This window comes from Hippocampus guttulatus, chromosome 15, assembly GCF_054856545.1.
Source record: "Hippocampus guttulatus isolate MCC_2025c chromosome 15, RoL_Hgut_1.0, whole genome shotgun sequence".
Lineage (NCBI taxonomy): Eukaryota > Metazoa > Chordata > Actinopteri > Syngnathiformes > Syngnathidae > Hippocampus > Hippocampus guttulatus.
Window position 1 is genome coordinate 6418307 of NC_141275.1, and position 25518 is coordinate 6443824.

The following is a 25518-nucleotide window of genomic DNA, read 5'->3' on the forward strand; positions in this document are numbered from 1 at the left end:
TTTTTTCGGCCTAAAAACGCCTTACTATATATACTCTGTCGTTTTTTTCGGCTTAAAAACGTCTTACTATATACTATGTCGTTTTTTGCGGCTTAAAATCGCCTTACTATAAATGGTCGATTTTTTCGTCTTAAAAACGCCTTACTATACTATGTCGTTTTTTTCGGGCTAAAAACGCCTTACTATATATACTATGTCGTTTTTTTCGGGCTAAAAACGCCTTACAATACATGGTCTTTTTTTTTGGCTAAAAAGGCCTTACAATACTATGTCGTTTTTTTTTCGGGCTAAAAACGTCTTACTATACTATGTCGTTTTTTCGGGCTAAAAACGCCTTACATGATCGTTTTTTTCGGGCAAAAAACGCCTTACTATACATGGTCGTTACAAGTAAGGAGTTTTCAGCCGAAAAAAACGACCATGTATATCAAGGTGGTTTTAGCCGAAAAAAACGACCATGTATAGTAAGGCGGTTAGCCCGAAAAAAACGACAATATAGTAAGGCCTTTTTCGCCTAAAAAATTGACAATGTGTCGTAGCGTAGATGCCCACGCGTTGGCTTTCGGCTCAGGCTCCCTCGGTTCAAATCCCGCTCAGTCACATGTGAAAATAAAATACACCAAATACTTTGCTCCTTTATTAATGTAAACCCTCCCTAGTGCATTCCAAATACGCCTATAGTGCAGGGCAAGTCACAGTCACTGGTGGTGTAGGGGTACACATACAGGTGTTTGGTCCAGACAACCCCGGTTCGAACCCCGCTCAGTGATCTGTGAAAATACAACACCAAGCATGAAGTTACTTTTTTCCTGCAAACCTTTCGTAGTGCATGTCAAATATGCCGACAGTGCAGATGAAGTCACTGTCACTGGCGGTGGAGAGGTACACATCCAGGTGTTCAGTCCAGGCAACCCAGGTTCAAACGACCATGTTTTTTGGGGTAAAAAACACCTGACTATCCATGGTCATTTTTTGTGTTAAAAAGGCCTTCCAATACATGGTTGTTTTTTTCGGCTAAAAACGCCATACTTTTTTTTGAGCGAAAAACTCCTTACTATACATGGTCGTTTTTTTCGTGCGAAAAACGCCTGACTATACTATGTCGTTTTTTTCGGGCTAAAAACGGCTTACTCTACATGGTCGTTTTTTTCGGCTAAAAAGGCCTTACTATACAATGTCGGTTTTTTTTCGGCCTAAAAACGCCTAACTATACCTGGTCGTTTTTTTTAGCTAAAAACGCCTTACTATACTATGTGGTTTTTTTCGGCTTAAAAACGCCTTACTATACTATGTCGTTTTTTTCGGCTTAAAAATGCCTTACTATACTATGTCGGTTTTTTCGGCCTAAAAACGCCTTACTATACTATATTGTTTTTTTAAGCTAAAAACGCCTTACTATACTATGTCGTTTTTTTCAGGCTAAAAACGCCTTACGATTCTATGTCGTTTTTTTCGGGCTAAAAACGCCTTACTATACTATGTCGTTTTTTTCGGGCTAAAAACGCTTTACTATACTATGTCGTTTTTTCGGGCTAAAAACGCCTTACATGATCGTTTTTTTCGGGCAAAAAACGCCTTACTATACATGGTCGTTACAAGTAAGGAGTTTTCAGCCGAAAAAAACGACCATGTATATCAAGGCGGTTTTAGCCGAAAAAAACGACCATGTATAGTAAGGCGGTTAGCCCGAAAAAAACGACAATATAGTAAGGCCTTTTTCGCCTAAAAAATTGACAATGTGTCGTAGCGTAGAGGCCCACGCGTTGGCTTTCGGCTCAGGCTCCCTCGGTTCAAATCCCGCTCAGTCACATGTGAAAATAAAATACACCAAATACTTTGCTCCTTTATTAATGTAAACCCTCCCTAGTGCATTCCAAATACGCCTATAGTGCAGGTCAAGTCACAGTCACTGGTGGTGTAGGGGTACACATACAGGTGTTTGGTCCAGACAACCCCGGTTCGAACCCCGCTCAGTGATCTGTGAAAATACAACACCAAGCATGAAGTTACTTTTTTCCTGCAAACCTTTCGTAGTGCATGTCAAATATGCCGACAGTGCAGATGAAGTCACTGTCACTGGCGGTGGAGAGGTACACATCCAGGTGTTCAGTCCAGGCAACCCAGGTTCAAACGACCATGTTTTTTGGGGTAAAAAACACCTGACTATCCATGGTCATTTTTTGTGTTAAAAAGGCCTTCCAATACATGGTTGTTTTTTTCGGCTAAAAACGCCATACTTTTTTTTGAGCGAAAAACTCCTTACTATACATGGTCGTTTTTTTCGTGCGAAAAACGCCTGACTATACTATGTCGTTTTTTTCGGGCTAAAAACGGCTTACTCTACATGGTCGTTTTTTTCGGCTAAAAAGGCCTTACTATACAATGTCGGGTTTTTTTCGGCCTAAAAACGCCTAACTATACCTGGTCGTTTTTTTTAGCTAAAAACGCCTTACTATACTATGTGGTTTTTTTCGGCTTAAAAACGCCTTACTATACTATGTCGTTTTTTTCGGCTTAAAAATGCCTTACTATACTATGTCGGTTTTTTTCGGCCTAAAAACGCCTTACTATACTATGTTGTTTTTTTAAGCTAAAAACGCCTTACTATACTATGTCGTTTTTTTCAGGCTAAAAACGCCTTACGATACTATGTCGTTTTTTTCGGGCTAAAAACGCCTTACTATACTGTCGTTTTTTTCGGGCTAAAAACGCCTTACTATACTATGTCTTTTTTGGGCTTAAAAATGCCTTACTATACTATGTCGTTTTTTTTAGCTAAAAACGCCTTACTATACTATGTCGTTTTTTTCGGGCTAAAAACGCATTACTATACTATGTCGTTTTTTTGGGCCTAAAAACGCCTTACTATACTATGTCGTTTTTTAAGCTAAAAACGCCTTACTATACAATGTCGTTTTTTTCGGGCAAAACACCTTACTATACTATGTTGTTTTTTTCAGCCTTAAAACGCCTTACTATACTATGTCGTTTTTTTCGGGCTAAAAACGCCTTACTATACTATGTCGTTTTTTTCGGCCTAAAAACGCCTTACTATACTATATCGTTTTTTTAAGCTAAGAACGCCTTACTATACTTTTGTTGTTTTTTTCGGGCTAAAAACGCCTTACTATACTATGTCGTTTTTTTCGGCCTAAAAACGCCTTACTATACTATGTTGTTTTTTTCGGCTTAAAAACGCCGTACTATACTATGTCGTTTTTTTCGGCCTAAAAACGCCTTACTATATATACTGTGTCGTTTGTTTCGGCCTAAAAACCCCTTACTATACTATGTCGTTTTTTTTTAGCTAAAAACACCCTAAAATGCCTTGCTATAAATGGTGTTTTTTTTCGGCTTTAAAACGCCATACTATATGTTGTTTTTTTCGGCTTAAAAACGCCGTACTATACTGTCGTTTTTTTTCGGCCTAAAAACGCCTTACTATACTGTGTCGTTTTTTTCGGCCTAAAAACGCCTTACTATACTATGTCGTTTTTTTTTAGCTAAAAACACCTTACCATACTATGTCGTTTTTTCGGCTTAAAATGCCTTACTATACAATGTTGTTTTTTTAAGCTAAAAACGCCTTACTATACTTTTGTTGTTTTTTTTCGGGCTAAAAACGCCTTACTATACTATGTTGTTTTTTTCGGCCTAAAAACGCCTTACTATACTATGTCGTTTTTTTCGGGCAAAAACGCCTTACTATACTATGTCGTTTTTTTCGGGCTAAAAACGCCTTACTATACTTTGTCATTTTTTTGGGCTAAAAACGCCTTACTACACTGTCGTTTTTTTCGGCCTAAAAACGCCTTACTATACTATGTCGTTTTTTTCGGCCTAAAAACGCCTTACTATACTATGTTGTTTTTTTCGGCTTAAAAACGCCTTACTATACTATGTGGTTTTTTTCGGCCTAAAAACGCCTTACTATATATACTCTGTCGTTTTTTTCGGCTTAAAAACGTCTTACTATATACTATGTCGTTTTTTGCGGCTTAAAATCGCCTTACTATAAATGGTCGATTTTTTCGTCTTAAAAACGCCTTACTATACTATGTCGTTTTTTTCGGGCTAAAAACGCCTTACTATATATACTATGTCGTTTTTTTCGGGCTAAAAAGGCCTTACAATACATGGTCGTTTTTTTTGGCTAAAAAGGCCTTACAATACTATGTCGTTTTTTCGGGCTAAAAACGCCTTACTATACTATGTCGTTTTTTAAGCTAAAAACGCCTTACTATACAATGTCGTTTTTTTCGGGCAAAACACCTTACTATACTATGTTGTTTTTTTCAGCCTTAAAACGCCTTACTATACTATGTCGTTTTTTTCGGGCTAAAAACGCCTTACTATACTATGTCGTTTTTTTCGGCCTAAAAACGCCTTACTATACTATATCGTTTTTTTTAAGCTAAGAACGCCTTACTATACTTTTGTTGTTTTTTTCGGGCTAAAAACGCCTTACTATACTATGTCGTTTTTTTCGGCCTAAAAACGCCTTACTATACTATGTTGTTTTTTTCGGCTTAAAAACGCCGTACTATACTATGTCGTTTTTTTCGGCCTAAAAACGCCTTACTATACTATGTTGTTTTTTTCGGCTTAAAAACGCCGTACTATACTATGTCGTTTTTTTCGGCCTAAAAACGCCTTACTATATATACTGTGTCGTTTGTTTCGGCCTAAAAACCCCTTACTATACTATGTCGTTTTTTTTTTAGCTAAAAACACCCTAAAATGCCTTGCTATAAATGGTGTTTTTTTTCGGCTTTAAAACGCCATACTATACTATGTTGTTTTTTTCGGCTTAAAAACGCCGTACTATACTATGTCGTTTTTTTTCGGCCTAAAAACGCCTTACTATACTGTGTCGTTTTTTTCGGCCTAAAAACGCCTTACTATACTATGTCGGGTTTTTTTAGCTAAAAACACCTTACCATACTATGTCGTTTTTTCGGCTTAAAATGCCTTACTATACAATGTTGTTTTTTTAAGCTAAAAACGCCTTACTATACTTTTGTTGTTTTTTTTCGGGCTAAAAACGCCTTACTATACTATGTTGTTTTTTTCGGCCTAAAAACGCCTTACTATACTATGTCGTTTTTTTCGGGCAAAATCGCCTTACTATACTTTGTCATTTTTTTGGGCTAAAAACGCCTTACTACACTGTCGTTTTTTTTCGGCCTAAAAACGCCTTACTATACTATGTCGTTTTTTTCGGCCTAAAAACGCATTACTATACTATGTCGTTTTTTTTGGGCTAAAAACGCCTTACTATACTATGTCGTTTTTTTCGGCCTAAAAACGCCTTACTATACTATGTTGTTTTTTTCGGCTTAAAAACGCCTTACTATACTATGTGGTTTTTTTCGGCCTAAAAACGCCTTACTATATACTATGTCGTTTTTTGCGGCTTAAAATCGCCTTACTATAAATGGTCGATTTTTTCGTCTTAAAAACGCCTTACTATACTATGTCGTTTTTTTCGGGCTAAAAACGCCTTACAATACATGGTCGTTTTTTTGGGCTAAAAAGGCCTTACAATACTATGTCGTTTTTTTTTCGGGCTAAAAACGTCTTACTATACTATGTCGTTTTTTCGGGCTAAAAACGCCTTACATGATCGTTTTTTTCGGGCAAAAAACGCCTTACTATACATGGTCGTTACAAGTAAGGAGTTTTCAGCCGAAAAAAACGACCATGTATAGCAAGGCGGTTTTAGCCGAAAAAAACGACCATGTATAGTAAGGCGGTTAGCCCGAAAAAAACGACAATATAGTAAGGCCTTTTTCGCCTAAAAAACTGACAATGTGTCGTAGCGTAGAGGCCCACGCGTTGGCTTTCGGCTCAGGCTCCCTCGGTTCAAATCCCGCTCAGTCACATGTGAAAATAAAATACACCAAATACTTTGCTCCTTTATTAATGTAAACCCTCCCTAGTGCATTCCAAATACGCCTATAGTGCAGGGCAAGTCACAGTCACTGGTGGTGTAGGGGTACACATGCAGGTGTTTGGTCCAGACAACCCCGGTTCGAACCCCGCTCAGTGATGTGTGAAAATACAACACCAAGCATGAAGTTACTTTTTTCCTGCAAACCTTTCGTAGTGCATGTCAAATATGCCGACAGTGCAGATGAAGTCACTGTCACTGGCAGTGGAGAGGTACACATCCAGGTGTTCAGTCCAGGCAACCCCGGTTCAAACGACCATGTTTTTTGGGCTAAAAACACCTGACTATCCATGGTCATTTTTTGTGTTAAAAACGCCTTACAATACATGGTCGTTTTTTTTGGCTAAAAAGGCCTTACAATACTATGTCGTTTTTTCGGGCTAAAAACGCCTTACTATACTATGTCGTTTTTTAAGCTAAAAACGCCTTACTATACAATGTCGTTTTTTTCGGGCAAAACACCTTACTATACTATGTTGTTTTTTTCAGCCTTAAAACGCCTTACTATACTATGTCGTTTTTTTCGGGCTAAAAACGCCTTACTATACTATGTCGTTTTTTTCGGCCTAAAAACGCCTTACTATACTATATCGTTTTTTTTAAGCTAAGAACGCCTTACTATACTTTTGTTGTTTTTTTCGGGCTAAAAACGCCTTACTATACTATGTCGTTTTTTTCGGCCTAAAAACGCCTTACTATACTATGTTGTTTTTTTCGGCTTAAAAACGCCGTACTATACTATGTCGTTTTTTTCGGCCTAAAAACGCCTTACTATATATACTGTGTCGTTTGTTTCGGCCTAAAAACCCCTTACTATACTATGTCGTTTTTTTTTTAGCTAAAAACACCCTAAAATGCCTTGCTATAAATGGTGTTTTTTTTCGGCTTTAAAACGCCATACTATACTATGTTGTTTTTTTCGGCTTAAAAACGCCGTACTATACTATGTCGTTTTTTTTCGGCCTAAAAACGCCTTACTATACTGTGTCGTTTTTTTCGGCCTAAAAACGCCTTACTATACTATGTCGGTTTTTTTTAGCTAAAAACACCTTACCATACTATGTCGTTTTTTCGGCTTAAAATGCCTTACTATACAATGTTGTTTTTTTAAGCTAAAAACGCCTTACTATACTTTTGTTGTTTTTTTTCGGGCTAAAAACGCCTTACTATACTATGTTGTTTTTTTCGGCCTAAAAACGCCTTACTATACTATGTCGTTTTTTTCGGGCAAAATCGCCTTACTATACTTTGTCATTTTTTTGGGCTAAAAACGCCTTACTACACTGTCGTTTTTTTTCGGCCTAAAAACGCCTTACTATACTATGTCGTTTTTTTCGGCCTAAAAACGCATTACTATACTATGTCGTTTTTTTTGGGCTAAAAACGCCTTACTATACTATGTCGTTTTTTTCGGCCTAAAAACGCCTTACTATACTATGTTGTTTTTTTCGGCTTAAAAACGCCTTACTATACTATGTGGTTTTTTTCGGCCTAAAAACGCCTTACTATATACTATGTCGTTTTTTGCGGCTTAAAATCGCCTTACTATAAATGGTCGATTTTTTCGTCTTAAAAACGCCTTACTATACTATGTCGTTTTTTTCGGGCTAAAAACGCCTTACAATACATGGTCGTTTTTTTGGGCTAAAAAGGCCTTACAATACTATGTCGTTTTTTTTTCGGGCTAAAAACGTCTTACTATACTATGTCGTTTTTTCGGGCTAAAAACGCCTTACATGATCGTTTTTTTCGGGCAAAAAACGCCTTACTATACATGGTCGTTACAAGTAAGGAGTTTTCAGCCGAAAAAAACGACCATGTATAGCAAGGCGGTTTTAGCCGAAAAAAACGACCATGTATAGTAAGGCGGTTAGCCCGAAAAAAACGACAATATAGTAAGGCCTTTTTCGCCTAAAAAACTGACAATGTGTCGTAGCGTAGAGGCCCACGCGTTGGCTTTCGGCTCAGGCTCCCTCGGTTCAAATCCCGCTCAGTCACATGTGAAAATAAAATACACCAAATACTTTGCTCCTTTATTAATGTAAACCCTCCCTAGTGCATTCCAAATACGCCTATAGTGCAGGGCAAGTCACAGTCACTGGTGGTGTAGGGGTACACATGCAGGTGTTTGGTCCAGACAACCCCGGTTCGAACCCCGCTCAGTGATGTGTGAAAATACAACACCAAGCATGAAGTTACTTTTTTCCTGCAAACCTTTCGTAGTGCATGTCAAATATGCCGACAGTGCAGATGAAGTCACTGTCACTGGCGGTGGAGAGGTACACATCCAGGTGTTCAGTCCAGGCAACCCAGGTTCAAACGACCATGTTTTTTGGGGTAAAAAACACCTGACTATCCATGGTCATTTTTTGTGTTAAAAAGGCCTTCCAATACATGGTTGTTTTTTTCGGCTAAAAACAGCATACTTTTTTTTGAGCGAAAAACTCCTTACTATACATGGTCGTTTTTTTCGGGCGAAAAACGCCTGACTATACTATGTCGTTTTTTTCGGGCTAAAAACGCCTTACTATAAATGGTCGTTTTTTTCGGCTTAAAAACGCCTTACTATACTGATGTTTTTTTAAGCTAAAAACGCCTTACTATACTATGTCGTTTTTTTCGGGCTAAAAACGGCTTACTATACTGTCGTTTTTTTTGGCTAAAAACGCCTTACTATACTATGTCATTTTTTTCGGCCTAAAAACGCCTTACTATATATACTATGTCGTTCTTTTCGGCCTAAAAACGCCTGACTATACATGGTCGTTATTTCGGGCTAAAAAAACGCCTTAGTATACTATGTCGTTTTTTTCGGGCTAAAAACGCCTTACTATACTAGGTCGTTTTTTTCGGGCTAAAAACGCCTTACTATACTGTCGTTTTTTTCGGGCGAAAAATGCCTTACTATACTATGTCGTTATTTTCGGGCGAGAAAAGCCTGACTATATATGGTCGTTTTTTTTGGGCTAAAAATGCCTTACTATATATACATGGTCGTTTTTTTCAGGCTAAAAACGCGTTACTATACATGGTCGTTTTTTCGGGCTAAAAAAACGCCTTAGTATACGATGTCGTTTTTTTTCGGGCTAAAAACGCCTTACTATACATGGTCGTTTTCTTTCGGGCGAAAAACGCCTTACTATACATGGTCGTTTTTTTCGGCTACAAAGGCCTTTCTGTACAATGTCGTTTTTTTCCGGCTAAAAACGCTTTATACTATGTCGTTTTTTCGGGCTAAAAACGCCTTACTATATATCCATGGTCATTTTTTTCGGCTAAAAAGGCCTTTCTGTACTGTCGTTTTTTTCGGGCGAAAAACGCCTTACTATATATACATGGTCGTTTTTTCGGGCTAAAAACGCCTTACTATACTATGTCGTTTTTTCGGGCTAAAAACGCCTTACTATACATGGTCGTTTTTTTTTCGGGCGAAAAACGCCTTACTATACATGGTCTTTTTTTTTCAGGCGAAAAAGGCCTTACTATATTTGGTCGTTCTTTTTTGTGTTAAAAACGCCTCACTATACATGGTTGTTTTTTTGTTAAAAACGCCTGACTATACATGGTTGGTTTTTTTCGATGAAAAACGCCTTACTATACATGGTCGTTTTTTTGGGGGGCTAAAAACGCCTTGCTATACATGGATGGGTTTTTTTGTTAAAAACGCCTTGCTATACATGGTCGTTTTTTGTGTTAAAAACGCCTTACTATATTTGGTCGGGTTTTTTTGTGTTAAAAACGCCTTACTATACATGGTCGTTATTTTGTTAAAAACGCCTTACTCTACATGGTCGGGTTTTTTTGTGTTAAAAACGCCTTACTATACTGAAAAAAGAAAAACGTACAGACGCATGGTCGGGTTTTTTTCGGCCAAAAACGCCTTGCTATACATGGTCGTTTTTTGTGTTAAAAACGCCTTACTATATTTGGTCGTTCTTTTTTGTGTTAAAAACGCCTTACTATACATGGTCTGGGTTTTTTTGTGTTAAAAACGCCTTACTATACTGAAAAAAGAAAAACGTACAGACCCATGGTCGGGGGTTTTTCGGCCAAAAACGCCTTGCTATACATGGTCGTTTTTTGTGTTAAAAACGCCTTACTATATTTGGTCGTTCTTTTTTGTGTTAAAAACGCCTTACAATACATGGTCGGGTTTTTTTCGGCCAAAAACGCCTTGCTTTACATGGTCGTTTTTTTTGTTTTAAAAACACCTTACTATACATGGTCGTTTTTTTCGACGAAAAACGCCTTACTATACATGGTTGGTTTTTTTCGGGCAAAAACGCCTTGCTATACACGGTCGTTTTTTTTGTTTTAAAAACGCCTTACTATACATGGTCGTTTTTTTCGGCTAAAAACGCCTTTCTGTACATGGTCGTTTTTTTGGGCTAAAAACGCCTATATATATACATGGTCGTGTTTCGTTGCTAAAAATGCCTTACTAGACATGGTCAATTTTTCGGCAAAAAACGCCTTACTGTACTTGGCCGTTTTTTTCGGCACCATTAAGTAGGACATTAGCATTGCCATCTCGTGTAGCTTAAAAAAAAAAAAAAAAAAAGACAACACTGGATGGTCACCTGAAAAAGTTTTTTTAAATACATATATATATATGTGTGTATATCATATATACAGTGTTATTCAGTAAAAACCAGTAACTTATATCTTGTTCTTAAGAGTGGTGTGGTCTCAACGACTTCTTTACACTCACTCAGTATGAAGTGCAAATGTTGGGGGAAAAAAAGGCTAATCGTCAAAAGCAGAAGAAATCACTGGCTGAATGACTGACAGCAATTCCATGTCTTTCTACTGCCTCCAGAGTAAGTTAAATGTCGAAAATACCCCCGAAAGTACACAGTGCACCGGTCAGACAAAGCCAAACTCCATTGACTGCTGCAGCGCACGATAGCCATCTGAAGGAACAAACGGAACACAAAACATGAAAGGAACTTCTGCAAAGTGACTGCCGAAGAGGAAACACGTGACTCCAGTCTTGCGTACGACCCCTAACAAAGAAAATGTCTAAACAGTTCAGCCTTATCTTTCATGATAACACATATTGGAATGCCTAGTCTCCAGTGTGACATGCATAAAATTAGTAACAACACATTTAATTGTGACAGGTTGGATACATAACATAGCAAACCTCTCCAAGTGTAGAAAAATACAAATATGGAGTTGGTTGCCTGGAAATGAAGGAAGGAACTTGATGTCTACTCTGTTTGATGCCCCTTTCGTGAGGTTTTGTTGTTTAACACAAGGCACATGTAAAAGCCCAGTCCCATCAGCTTGTTACATTTTTTTTTGCAATGAAAAGACATGATCAAGCAAATGTTATGATTAAATGTTAATGAACTTGTCCGTTTGCATTCTGAGAATGTCACCTGCTGTTGATTGCATCACATAGTGCCCAAGTCAGCAAACATTGATTGACCTGCCGTAGTCACCCAAAAAAAAATTATAAATAAAGAAAAATTAAAAAAAGAATCATTCCCATAGTATTGTGTCCAAGCTGACCTTCTGGAACAAGGCACTGACAGCTTAAAAAGAAGCAAACAAGAGACTTGAAAGGATGTTTCCCAAAATTTGTCAGGATAAGCGGTCATAATAGGCATAGCATTTTTTTTTCTCCAAGATGGCGCCCGAGTAGGCAGCCTTCGGCAAGTGCTCTTCAAGAGCCTTGGTTTTTTGTTCTTTTTTGGTATTTTTGTCTTTTGTTTTGTCACGTTGTTTGTTGTTTCATCGTGTGGACCTGATATGGACTGTTTTCAGCGCTTTTTGGCCACGACATTCGTCAAAGGAGAAGTATCTGTGCTTGGTGGTTGCGCCTTCTCGGCAGCACGCCTGTACCAGCACAGATGTTGATTGGGAGGAATGTCGGCGCCATTGACTGTCGGTGCTGGACAGACCTGGGGTGCTTGTGTTTTTTGCGCCTGTAATGGGCAGCATTTTTCACAATCCCGTTTTGTTCAGTGGCTATGTCGGCGCTGTTGGACAGTCGGCGTTGGTGCGGCTGGATGGATGGCTGCTGAAGTTGAGGATGAGGAAAGAGGAGCGTTGGCGCAGAGCGCCGATGCGTATTTGGAACTGAGAGTCGCCTCTTGGAATTGAAATGGATTTCCATGGGACAGGAGAAGTGAACCAATCTCTTTTTTCGTCAATGGATGCTACAGCTTCTTGTTGACTTTGAAACTTAGCTTGTAGCCGACGTGTGCACATTTTGAGTATGACGTCTCTGATCCACTGGTTAAAGGACACTTTGATTCTCTCCTCTTTCATCTCAAACTGCTTCAAACAACAAAGCGTGTGACGGAAAAGTGGTTAGGACTGCACGACTGTACGTGTTTTATGTTATGTGTTGTGTTTATTATTTTACTTTATGTTAACTGTTTTGTGAAGCGCTTTGTTACAGCTGTCGCTGTTGTGAAAGCGCTATATAAATCAGCATGTATTGTATTGTATTGTATAGCTGTGGTGGTAATGAGTTACTCAGGTTATCGAGGGTTGCAAAGGAAATCGAGGTAAGTCAGCTGTTATGCCGAAGAGAAGTTTTCAGGTTCACGCGATAGTCACCAGTAGCAGTTATTTCATCAAGGCTTTTCTCCTTCGTATGTTCGGCTGTTGTCAGCACTTGTGATCCTTATCAAGTCACTTGGGTGTTCACATTAACATGTATGCAAAATATATACATCAGAAGATAAATATGGTCATCATAAGATCTCTCACTTGGTCCAGTGTTAATGTGTTTTTGTGTCCATCCCCAGTCAAACGTCTTTTTAAATGGTCTGTTTTGGTCTTTGTGAGTGGGTGGCAGTGCTGCAGGTGGAAAATCTTAACCCTGCTCTGAGCTCTCTGTTACTTGCACAGAAGAGTACATGGGCCCAGATGTCTGTCGCGTGAAAAAGGATGCAGCTCTTTTGGGCTTTAAGCATTTGATTTCTTTTCCTGGAGAGACAAAAAGAGAGAATAGACAAAAGTTGAATTAACTCTTGGGATCCTGATTCATCTCTGCATTGTGATCGAGGAGGAAGACTCACCATTGTCAACATAGTTTATGGTGTTAAGCGAATGGACCCGGCTGCACACCACGCTGCTCTGCCGGCGCAACATCCCACGCCGCCCCCCGCGTCCATGCTTGTCACCGTCATCTTTGCCAGAGGCTTGTTGTGACCGACTTGAATCACCATCTATTTCCGCTGCAGCTCCTCCCTCAGACACTGACCGAAGCTCCACGCAAAACTCGATGAAGCCACTCATGAGCTCCGCCTGACCAACAGATGTGCAACAGACAGTTCAGCCGAGCCTTCGTTTTGTGTGGCCCATGAATGCATCACCTACACATGATGAAATCAAGACCTGACAGGAGGATGTAATAGAGGTATAATTATGCAACACCTCACCAACACGAACACACATTTTGAAAAAGAAAACAAAGCAAAAATATGTAAAAGTGGTTAAAATCACTGCGGAGTAGGTGAGTTTTAAGAAATGAAATAAAGGATTAGAGGTCAGTGCAGCTGTGTTACATCTGTGTATACACACACACACACGTTTTTTTTGTTTGTTTGTTTTTTAAACTTGTGTTTGCTTGTGCTACGCCTGTGTTTGACATCAGTCAGTACGTTCAACACCAATTAAAGCCTTGACTCTGCCAGCCATGAAATAATGATGGACCTGGACAAAATTAATGAACATAACATACTTACTTGTTTGGAGTAAATTTTCAGCAACTTGTTAACCGGAGTACCATCTTCGTCGCCATCAAACTCAAGCCATAAGATGTGCGAGTCCCCTTCCTCCTCGGGGGAGCTGTGGTCCCAGGAAAGCTCATAGAAGCGCAGGCCGAGAAGCACATGCTGCAATGACATATATCCAAGAAGAGCAGTCAGTGTTATGGGTGGGAAATGGAAAGTGCCTTATGTATTTCACAAAGCAGACAAACAAAGAGCACCCACTTTGTCTTTGATGTCCATCACATAAACTCCCTCCAGCGAGATCCCGACTATGACAGCTTTGCGTTTGACCCTCTGCAGGATTCCTTGGGCAGGTTTGTCAATCTCCCCATCAAAAAAAGCACACCTGTTTTAACAGTTCCTAAAGTTGTCAATTCTCTGAGATGTCACCTTTTTTTTTTTAATGAAAGGATCTCTTACCCATAATAAGGAAGAGAGTGACATGTTCTCAGGTACTGATGTATAAGCTCTGGGTCTTGCTGACAGTCTCCAGATAAGTTGATCTTTCGGTACTCTTCCAAAAGACTTTGCTCCAACCCTGCCTGACGGCTTGACTTCCCTCTCAGCGTCGAGAATAAACCTCCACTCGCCATGGCCACATGTGCTGGTAGGAAAGAAGACAGCTTCTTCTCTCTGCGGGTGGACGAATTCAGCATCAATGATAGAACACTTTCATACTGTATTTGAATAAACAAACATTGCTCCAGGCATTCAGATATTTTCATATACAGTATAGTATTCCATAAATAAGACATACATACATACAATTTTTTCGGCAAGTGCATCGCAGTACAATCTTCTGAGTCTAAGGAGAATTGCACTACCCAGTGGGGAAGTGGAGAAACTACAGTTTTATTAACTATTTGTGACCAAAAAAAAAATGCTACTCCTCACAAATATAAAATGAATACTATTTTAGCCTGTGTCGAGAGTTAAGTGTTATTATCTTAAAAGCACACAATTATTCCAAAGATTCCTGTGTTAAAGTGATGTGTCAGGCCTCTAATATTTTAGTGCCTCAATCCCACCCTCAGAAAGCATTACTGTCGGGAAAAAGATAATCCATTGATACTTGAAATCTGTAGAAAATAGTGGAGTGATGCAGTGGTGAGTGCCTCCTCCTCACACAAAAAGTGTTGGCCTTTATGCAAAATGCCTGTGAATTTCCATCACGGGGTCCAAGGGAGTGTGCGCGTTCTGTAATTAGTTTTCATGAGCAGCAAAAATTAGCTTTGTGTATGCAGCGAGATCCAGCTGTACTAACAGAGTACAGGAAAACGACGTGGGTTTTTTGTTGTTGTTTTTTTTACAACAATACTTAACTATTTAAATTGAGATGTGTATCTGTGGCAATAAAGCAAAGTCTCTGAAACATACGAATGCAGTCAATGAATCGGACAATTACTGCAAATGCTCTCAAATTTTGTGGACCTCAAATTGCTTTCACCCAGTGCAAGAGGCAAGTTGCAATTGATAATCAGATTTGGGACTCTTCAATTGGCTGTCCACTAGCACAGAGTGTACCCTATTCAGATGGATGAATATTATCTGTGTTGAGGGACAGGAGATGAGTACATTCAAATGCAAGTGTGAGGTGGCATTTCTGAATCGTGACAAAAGACTCATTCATAGCAGAAAAGCCTGAAAACATCTGTTGACTGCGAATAGCCCAGCCTTTACTTACCGTATAGCAGAGGTCAATTTCTGCCTTTCCAGGCCTGTTCCCTCATCAAGAGCAAGAGATAAGCCTCCAAGAGAGGCCCAATGTTCAGGATCGCAGGGGTATCGTCCAGTAATGATATTGTGCTTGGCTTCTTCATATAAAAGTCGTAGCACTCCCTCATCTTCTATCTGAAGAACATGGTTGTGATTGATTGAACAGAAAGAGGCATTAAAACTGAATCATGTTGCTATACACACTGCTTTTAATACAAAAATAAAAACACACACACTTAAATCCATCCATCCATCCTTCACTGGGGATAAAGACCAATAAATACCTGCAGCTCTTTAAATTTGGGATAAAACACGTTCCGACGATACTGGAGGCAGGGCTCATCTGAAGAGTGAAAAGGGGAAATCCTTGAGTGCATGAAGGTGAGGTGATATTACTGAGTAAATTGGATGGACTTGTCATACTACTTTTACAAAGACTTAAAGTCACTTTTTATGTATCTATATTTGAACGTAGAAATTCTGAAACACATCCACACTATTAGACCCTCTTTTTCATTCTGAGCATGAAATCACATTTCAACATCAAAAATGTTCAAAACATCATCATTTAACACAAGACAAAAAAAAAAGAAAGGCTTGAGTCCAATGTTTCACCTTGTGAAATGTCTTCCTCTGAGGCTTCTGTGAAGCGATACAGCAAGTCTTGCCACTGGCGACACACCTTGTACGGTCGGTGCCTTGCCTTTAACTGCAGCTCTGTTGAAAAAAACAAGAGGCACACAAGATGATCGGCTACATCTGTATTTGTAAAGTTCCTGTGTGTAGAAAAATAAAAGCAGTTAAAATTACAAAAATTCTCAATTTGCATTTCATTTTCCCCTCATATGATTCATAAGTTATAGAGTCTTTGTACAGATTGTAGGTGTGTCTTCACAGTTCATTCCCTGTCAAATTGTAAGTTCAAGATAATTGCATTTGTTGACTTGATCTCCTCTGGCTGAAAATGACAAATCAAAGTTGCGCTCAAGATACCAAATGAAAAAAGTCACCATTTTCTTTCGTCAAGCATAATACCAAACCTTGGTTTCCCCACCCCAAGAATCTGGTTCCTCCTTGGGATCCAAAAAGGACTTCAAGTCCATTTAGTACCAGTGAAAAGTTGTGGCTCTTCCATTAAGATTCAGAGACCAAACGCCAGACAATTAGGTGGAGGAGCTTGATGTTGCCAAGGAAGAAGCGGTCAAACTCCAATGTCAAGCATCGTCCACTGCGAGTTTTGCCATAGGGCAAGACAATTGACTGGCAAAACTACAAATAAATCCTGTGGTGTTTACTTTTCCCCACAAGGGAGACAAATAGAAAATTGTAGCAGAACAACTTGTGGCTAATTCAACTTCATTATGCCAACTACTCACAAGGCCGTGCATCTGACAGTTCCTGTCCGAGAATAGTAAATGGGCCGTCACTTGTAGAGTCCATTTTGACCTTCAAGGTACGCCAAACGCTTTCACGTTGTTTCCTCAGTCACCTACTGATGATGCAGCATCAGCAGTAACTTACTCAAGGACACTTGGACATGGTCACAGGGACTCAGGATTGAACCCACCGCCGATTTGGGTTGGTTGGGAGCGGATGCGCAAAGCTCAAGACGTGGCCGAAAATAAGATGGTGGTGATGGCAGAGCTGCAGAAGACCACAGGGCCACAAGGCTTGAAAAGTATGTCAGACTCAACAGCACAGCTAACTTTACAAACCCGCAGTGACACGAGTCTTGGAATTGTTGTCACACTTTGTTTGGAAAAATCCTTCTTCAGATAAAATCTTTTCTTTTTGTCGCTTCTGTGCTACACTTCCGCAAACGTGGCCCAGTAATTGCAAATAAGTTGTGTGTTCACAAAAAAAGTAATTCAAGTTAATGTTAAAAGCATGAGAACAGAACAATGCAAGTTGGGCAAAGCCACATTTTATTTTTTGTTTAATTTACAAGAACTCAGATATTAGTGAGTCTCAAAATTCTGAATTCTTGTTCTTTTGCTCACTTAAAAATGGTTGATTTTCGCGTGTCGACCTCACAGTGCAAAGGCCGTGGGTTCGATCCCAGCTCCGGCCTCCCTGTGTGAAGTTTGTATGTTCTACCCTGCCTGCGTGGCTATTTACAAAGTACTCCATTTTCCTCCCAAATTTCAAAAACATGCATGGTAGGCTGATTGAACATTCTAAATTGTCCCTAGGTGCACATGTGAAAGCGGATGATTGTTCATCACTGTGAGCCCTGCAATTGGCTGGCAACCAGTTCAGTGTTACTGCCCAAGGACAGCTGGGTTGAGGCTCCAGCATGCCCCGTGACCCTTGTGAGGATAAAGCGGATCAGAAAATGGATGGATGGATTAAAATAACATTGAAAAAAAGGCAATATTCTGTAAATTTAAAAAAATTAAAGTGAGAACAGAGCTGACAAGGATGTACGTATGCACAGTATGTTTTTGTTACCAAGGAGGGGAGAAGACAGCCAGAAGGCAAAAGCATCCTGTGCACACTCAGGAACATGAAGAGCCTCTCGAACAGAACGACCCAACTCCTGCACAGTAACATTGCCGAGCCCTTCTACTGATAAGTGTACCGCGCTGTCACCAAACAGGTATATGAGCACATCTTGAGCTGGGAGGAAAACACAGTTAAAATACGTATAAGATATATGTCCCGATGAGTATTTCACATGATGATTTATACATTGCACATACAGGGGGAGAGTGTAGCAGAAGAAGCTACACTTCCTCTTTGTGAGCGGTCATCTGACGACTCTGGGGGGAAGCTACACACATCTCCTTCCATCTCAAATCTGAAACACAAAGAGAAAAACCTGTGTGCATATCAATGCATTATTTAAGCCAGGGATTCTCAAACGTTTTGACCCCCTTCCAGCAGAGAATTGTTTCGCCCCCGACGAATAATACCAACGCTAATTAAAAATGCCGCTCGCTGGCGGCACATTACCGTATTGCAGAGTATTAACAATCCCTGTGGCGGCTGGCTTGACTTCAATTTTTCGAGTGGAGGCTGGCCTGACCGCAGTAAATAGCTTGATGTAGGCTATGACGATTAGTTGTGCGATGACGTTATTTCAAAACAGGGAAGCATCTTTTCCAGTACATTAATTAACTTATATTTCTGTGACTGTCGACATGGTGACGGAAACAAACACCCCGGTTAAGCAATGATAACTTGTTGACGTGGATTTATCGTTTAGTCTCAATGTGTCACTGTTCGTCTGCCCATCAACAAGGGATTCCACAGGACTTAGTTCATCGCCATAATACTTCCAGCTAACTTGTGCGAAGCGTTATTTAAGGCCGGCAACAATGGCTAGCGAGATAAACATTGGGAAACGAATTCTACCGAGTGTGTCCATATACGGTCAAACAATTGTTCAAGGATGAAGCATTCAGACTCAGTCAATTTAAGGTTTCTAAACGAGGTGCCAAGAGAGTACAAAACAGTCTTTACATGTTACTGCAATAGCATTCACCCAGCTGGTAGGCCCTAGACTTAAAAAAGCAAACAAACAACAAAAAACAACATTAAAACTATTAGCGTTAATGATGTTAGCATGCAGCCTAAACTGTTAAGTGCTAGTGGAAGAGCAATATTTCGTAGTGGTCGACCAACCTGTCAATTTGAGTGTAGTTGTTGCTCCACTCCTCTGTCGTCTGTGGGCATGAAGTAAGGTATCTTAACTCATTAGACACTTTCGCATACCACTGATTTACTACCTCGCCGACAGCTTGTCTGAAACTAGCTTTCCGGACAAGCACGATTGTTACCGAGCGCTCGAGTGACGAACGAATCGTTTTTTTCTGAACGGCTCACTACTGGGCGTGACAGCGCCTTTCAAACGCCCAAAATCGTGTTCAAAACTGTATGTAATAGAACACGTTACAACATAACCCGAAATAAACGCATAGAGTGCGGTTTAATGGAATGATTCAAAGCTAGACGAAATTGGTTCGGAAATGACGAATAGAAAATAGAGTCAGATTGCTTCCGGTAGGCAGTGGACATGACGTCATATATCACATGATCCAGACGTCGCTGCAGCTATAATTATGCAGTCAGATGTCAGAAGTAAACCGATATAGTCTTACAGTAAAACGGAGTCAAAGTGGAAATACGCACCAATATAGAATAAATAAATATAATACTGTATATCAAATTGTAACGTATACAATTTTTAATTTGTATATTTCGTATTTATCATACTCTATGATTTCATTGACCACCTCGAAACCAGATAACACATATACTGTACATACAAAAAAGCTTATCAGAGCAAAAGGGGAGTGCAGTGTTGCACATCTTCAACTCAGGACCAGTGGGATCAGGGTCTTGCTCAAGAGCAACTTAATTGCTCATGTTGTAGGGATGCTGACGAACATCTTTCCAACAACTAGTTGCCATGAAACTTTTTTTCGTCAGCGGGACTCAAACGGGTTCCAAAAATGTCCTTGTATCCCAGTGAGGGCCAAACATTTGTGAATGTTGAATTGTACGATGAGCCCAGGTAATGCCTTCCCTTAATCATCATCATCATATTATCCGGGTAGATTGAAATTGACATTAAAAAATAGAGGACAAAATCTTGGATCTCTTTTGGAGATTGTAAACTGGAATTTGGTCAGTACAGACTCCCAAACATGTTTTATAAAAGCCTTTTTAATAAAACAGCTATTAATTGTGTCCAATTAATTAACCCAATTAATAAACTTTGTTATTCCCCATTAGGAAATACAATTAATTGCGATTTATTTCATCACAGCACAGTATTATTGTTACCTTTATTTACAATGTTATACGACAACACATACAGTAAGAAGAATTAGTTCTGTAATGCAGTTACAATTTCAGACTGCAAGGGCAGCAGGTGTCGTATTAACAAATGAGATTAACAGGTTTTACAGGGGGGTCACGTTAGAAGACACCCTTAATGGCTTCCAATGCATTACTGAAGTAGTTTAATCGGTTTGTTTTTTTTAATCCCATTGTTCACCATTACAGGAGCCAGATATAATGCATCATTTAATGGTGCATGACATGTCTGATAGTTTTTAAAAAAGGAAATGAAATTGAAATACATTTGAATTATAACTGAGTTTCCTGCACAGGTGTCAAAGTCAAGGCCCGGGGGCCAGATCTGGCCCGCCACATCATTTTATGTGGTCCGCAAAAGCAAATCTAGCATGTCAAGTTCCATGATGCTTGCTAAAGTCTAAACCAAAATTTCAAATTGTCATATGTAATCCACAATAACAGTCATTAATCTTGACTTCTGATTTTAAAATTAGTTATCCATCAATTTGTTGAGCGCTGTGTATGTAATATGTGGAGGTGATTAAACATTTATATGGGTTCTCAAAATTCATAACGGCCCTCTAAGGGAAACCGTAACTGCAATGTGGACTGTGACACAAATGAGTTTGACACCCCTGGTCTACTGAATTCAGATTCAGATTCAGAAAAATTTCTTCCCGTGGGGCAATTAGAGTTGTGCGGGAGCGGCTTATTTATATTTATAACAATATATATATTTATATATATTTATGCATATAGTAGGACATTCAAATTTTAATTCTTGAGCCCCCTCTATTATTCTACTTTCCCCCACAAAAATACTTGAATCAGTACTTTTTTTTGTAATGATGATTCCAAACCACCGTGCTATGGCACATCTCGTTATAAATAATGTATCTTTATTCATCTATCCATACCTGAGACTTATAGTGACCGCCAGAAGAATTAAATGCACATCCGCTAGATGGCAAAAATGAACTGTGTATTATATTTATTATTATTATGATTATTATATTTTTGTGACAATTTTACTGGTGTAATGTGTCTGCGGTGAGCCCTGGATCATATAATGTAGGCTAGGAGAAACTAAAAGTATTTGTGGGAGTAGAGCAGAAGGGAATCACAAATATAATGATCAAAACTGACTCCAGTGGTTGTGTGTGTGTGTGTTTTTTTTGTAAATGCAAATAAATACCATGTACATAAGAGGCAAACATTCAATAGACACATTCTTACATAGTACTGTAATGTGTTGAGATATTTTGAGTTGTATTATTCATGTTTCAATTGGTGTAGTTGACAAAACGAGCAAAATACATGTTTCTTGTCTATATTCTGCTGCAAGGCATGCATTCAATAGAGAATGCATAGATTCACTTTATACAATTTGAAGAGGAATGTGAAATATTTTGATGTACTTTAATTTGATGGTCCACTGGAAATACAAATTCTATCCCCCCCCCCCAACAGATTTTCATAACATCGTCTCCTTCTTAAAATAATGGGCAAAGTCATATTTTGACCCCCCCCCCCCGCCCCAACCTTCTTAAAATAATGGGCAAAGTCATATTTTGACCCCCCCCCCCGCCCCCGCCCCAAACCCAAAATTGTTTGCCCTTAACATCTTTTCAGGATACTGGCCATTTCTGCTAAAACCGGCTCCATCCTAAATTATACAAATCATTCTACTGCCCGAAGACGGCTGGGATAGGCTCCAGCACCCCCCGCGACCCTAGTGAGGATCAAGCGGTTCGGAAAATGGATGGATGGATGGATTCTATTTGGTTCGATTCGTCATGTTTCCCGAAAAAGCAAAATCATGAATGAAAAATAAAAGAATAAATAAATAAATGACATAGGCCACAATTTTAGGAAGGAGACGATATTATTCAGGATTTTAATGTTTTTCATTCCCTTCGTAAAAAGTATATACACATGCGTGACCAACCCCGATGTTTAGGAGGAAGCTGGGGCTGTTGTGCCTGCAGGAGTGCCCTCCTGCACCTGGTTTTTCAGCAACAGAAGCTTGAGAACAGGATCAAAGTACTCCATGAAGGTGTCCTTCAGTCCCTTCTCCAGTAAGTATCCTTCAGTCTCAATTTCTGTGTTCTCCTTCCCTGCTACAGCCTCCATCGCAGTCTGCAGGAAGCGCAAACTCACCAGCACGGAACCCTGGGAATGAAGAGGCATCAGGAATAAAAATGATCGTTTTTGTGCATGACAAGAATCAATCACCAACTCTGCACATTTTATTGCCAGGCGTCTCTCTCGAAATACCTGCAAGAGGAAGACTGACAGTACTCCAGCCCCAATGGTGTTCATCAGGCCCATGTAGTAGTTGACCAGGGCTTCCCTGCAGCCCCGCAGATAGATGTTGAGTTCCTCTGTTTCATACTCATAATTATAATGAGCGGAATTGTTGGTGAGGCGATACTGGATGCACGGTCGAGGAGAAGTGGGATTACAACAACTGAATGGGACGCCGTCGACCAAATATCGTCCATCAACATTGCTTTTGACGCGCCTGGGAAAACGAATCGTTTGCTGATTATTCATTTCATCCGTTGTGTAATGCGTCTCACACACACACATGACTTACACTTTCACTTCGTTGGAGTTGAAATCAAGGTAGCGGTTGCTGATCCACTGGACCTCAAACCAGTCCTTGTGGTCGTTGTTTCCACAACACTGAAAGTCCATCTGCAAGCGATCGATGTTCTGCTTCTGAAAGCAGCGTCCTGGGGTGTCTGTGTCTTTGTAGAAGCGGATGCCATTTCTCAGGCCCACCTTCAGAGAAGACTCCAGATTGCCTTTCATCGCATAGCTCATGATGACTGCTAGCAGCATGAGGACAGTGAAGAAACAAGAGACGGCAAAGTAGGGCTTCAAAAAGGTCTTCCAGCGAGGAAATCGGCCAGCGTCCAGGGCATCCTGACAGATCTTTGATGCAAAGTAGTTGATACCCAAGGAGGCCAGACCAACTATCATGAGGGTGTTGGGCACGATATGTATGTCTGCATTATCCATTACCTGTACAAGAGTAAAAATAGAATATATAATACATAATATATAATATATACGGTATACAGTAATATGTATAATATAATACATAACATATAATACATAAGATAGAATGAAATCACAGGATTCCAAAAGTCATCATACTCCAGTTTATACATTCAAGACTGTTGAGCATAAATCAAACCAGAAAAAAACTTTTTTTGGTCCATATTTCTGGTTTGAGTTAAATGTTTATTTGGAAGCTTCTCCGTTTACAAACATCCACAGGTTACCCTGTGGATGTTTGTGAAATAAAGTCATCCTGTTAAAATTCATTATGTATGGGATGGTTTGCATATATTCAGCTGTTGTTGTGCATTTGAAATAGATCAATGCAAAGTATACTGTAATTAAAATACACCTGAAAAGACAAGAGAAAACCGATCCTGTTAAAGTTGAGGGATTAATGTGATTAAGATGATCAGGATATGGCTCATCAGATAATGAATAAGGATTCAAAGTGGGTCACTGGTCTCCACGTTTGAAGGACAAGATTTTAATGTGACATTTAAATTAAGCTTGGTTGACATTTTACCCTTTTTTTGTTACAATTCCTATATCAGGTCAAAAGCTTCTCCCAGCCTGGCAAATTCTGATGCACGTGATATTTTGTCCAATGGAAATAATAAAATTAGCACTTCTACAAAAGCTATAAGTACAAGTGTTTAATGGTTTCCCCGTGTTAAGCGCCGAAATGTCAAAAACACAAATACTTGTGCGATACTGTAAATCAGAAACAATAAATGGCCTACCTCTGCCCTCCTGCGTAGCTCTGCCTTGAGGATGCACCCAAGGGTGAAGGTGATGGCCCCAGCTACTGTGGCACACCAGGAGAGGAGCCACAGTCCCTGAGCCAGCTTTACCCTTTTCTGAAAGGGGAACTTCATCTTCATCACCACCATGGTTGCGGCGGAGGGCTCCGAGTCTTACCGGGGGGAGTAGGGGAAGGAGAACGGCGACAGCACGCAGGGACGAGGCTGTACTCGTCTGATTGGTTGAAAGAGTAAGAAAGCGGAAAACATTGAGATTCAAATCTGCAATTTGAAAACATGCAACTGCAACAGCAATGCAACTGATGTACGAACAAACTAAGATAGACCAGATACAAAAATAAGACATTTGTGTGAAATCTTTGAGGATCACGTTTCTAAAATGCGACGCCTACAATAACACAATTTACAAGCATTAACGCATTCAACTTCACCTTAGTTGTTTCCCCAAAAGGTACTGAAAAAAAAGTCCACAAATAAGCAATCGACCACTGTGTAGCTCCCAAGGTGCCACACAGTGGATTTGGCAAACCTGAATGCTGGGAGCAACTTAATACTAATGCCTGCCTATCCTATTAAACTGGTCAGGGAATCCAGGCTATTGTCTGCTCAGCATCCATCGTACTCGGAGGGCGGACAAAGTTGACAAAGTGGATTTGAGAACACAAGATACTGATGGATACAATGAGCCATTACGTGACAAAAATGTGAATGCACACTGTACCGTACTGAAGAATGTAGCCTTGTAAAGGGCAAAGAACCATGCTCTGTAGTTAGTTAGGCTCACTATACATGTGACTTTTCAAGAACTCTGTGATTTCATCGACCAGTCAGCATAAATCAGTACAAACCACATGTAACAATTATTTGGGGGAATTCTTTCACACATTTGACCATTCTAAGACCCAATTGTGTCGTCGAGGAAAAAAAAAATATATAGAAAGGCAACAAGCAGCATTCACAACTGTAACACTTCCCCCCGGAGATCAGTTCATGTTTTAAAAGATCTCCCCTAAAGAAATTGTGTGACATTCCATGCTGCCTTCAGGGCACAGCACTGATATTACCATTTCATCATTTCAGGAACAAGAATTGACAGTCTCTGCATCATTGAACACCGGCAGAAGCCATCTATTTTTTTTAACCTATAGTATGTGGAACCTTCTATTCATATCAACATGACTTCTGTGAAAACATTTGATAAAACACCACAACTGTTGCTATGCGCAGACTTCGACACACCACTGCATAGAAAAAAACATTTCAGAATATCCATTATGAATACCCAATGCACCCGTGGAGGGTCAGGGGCGTGGCGTATCTCAGCTGACGCTAGGAGAGAGGTGGGGTTGTCCTTTTCAGCTCACCAGTCGATTACAGAGCTGACACAGAAGCACAAAGGGGAATTTGAATCTGTTCAGAGGATGGATAAAAGCCCCCCCCAAAAAAAAGGCACATCACCTGTCCATTACATTCCAAA

At 39.8% G+C, this 25518-nt stretch overlaps 2 protein-coding genes across 2 annotated transcripts; both read right to left on the bottom strand.

Moving 5' to 3' along the window:
- Positions 1 to 10529: 10529 nt before the first annotated feature.
- frmd8 (FERM domain containing 8) lies at positions 10530 to 21712 on the bottom strand. The gene is made up of 11 exons (XM_086130994.1): positions 19030 to 21712; positions 18105 to 18202; positions 17854 to 18021; positions 16018 to 16119; positions 15687 to 15745; positions 15371 to 15537; positions 14107 to 14319; positions 13909 to 14032; positions 13660 to 13809; positions 12991 to 13219; positions 10530 to 12898 (listed from the first exon to the last, which is right to left on the bottom strand). Exons 2-11 carry the CDS (start codon positions 18193 to 18195, stop codon positions 12786 to 12788), a joined length of 1416 nt encoding a protein of 471 aa, XP_085987120.1. The 5' UTR covers positions 18196 to 18202; positions 19030 to 21712; the 3' UTR covers positions 10530 to 12785.
- Positions 21713 to 21806: 94 nt separating this feature from the next.
- rom1a (retinal outer segment membrane protein 1a) lies at positions 21807 to 24600 on the bottom strand. The gene is made up of 5 exons (XM_086130993.1): positions 24473 to 24600; positions 24021 to 24255; positions 22808 to 23238; positions 22486 to 22732; positions 21807 to 22380 (listed from the first exon to the last, which is right to left on the bottom strand). The coding sequence occupies exons 2-5, from the start codon at positions 24168 to 24170 to the stop codon at positions 22165 to 22167; spliced, it is 1044 nt and encodes a 347-aa protein (XP_085987119.1). The 5' UTR covers positions 24171 to 24255; positions 24473 to 24600; the 3' UTR covers positions 21807 to 22164.
- Positions 24601 to 25518: the final 918 nt, after the last annotated feature.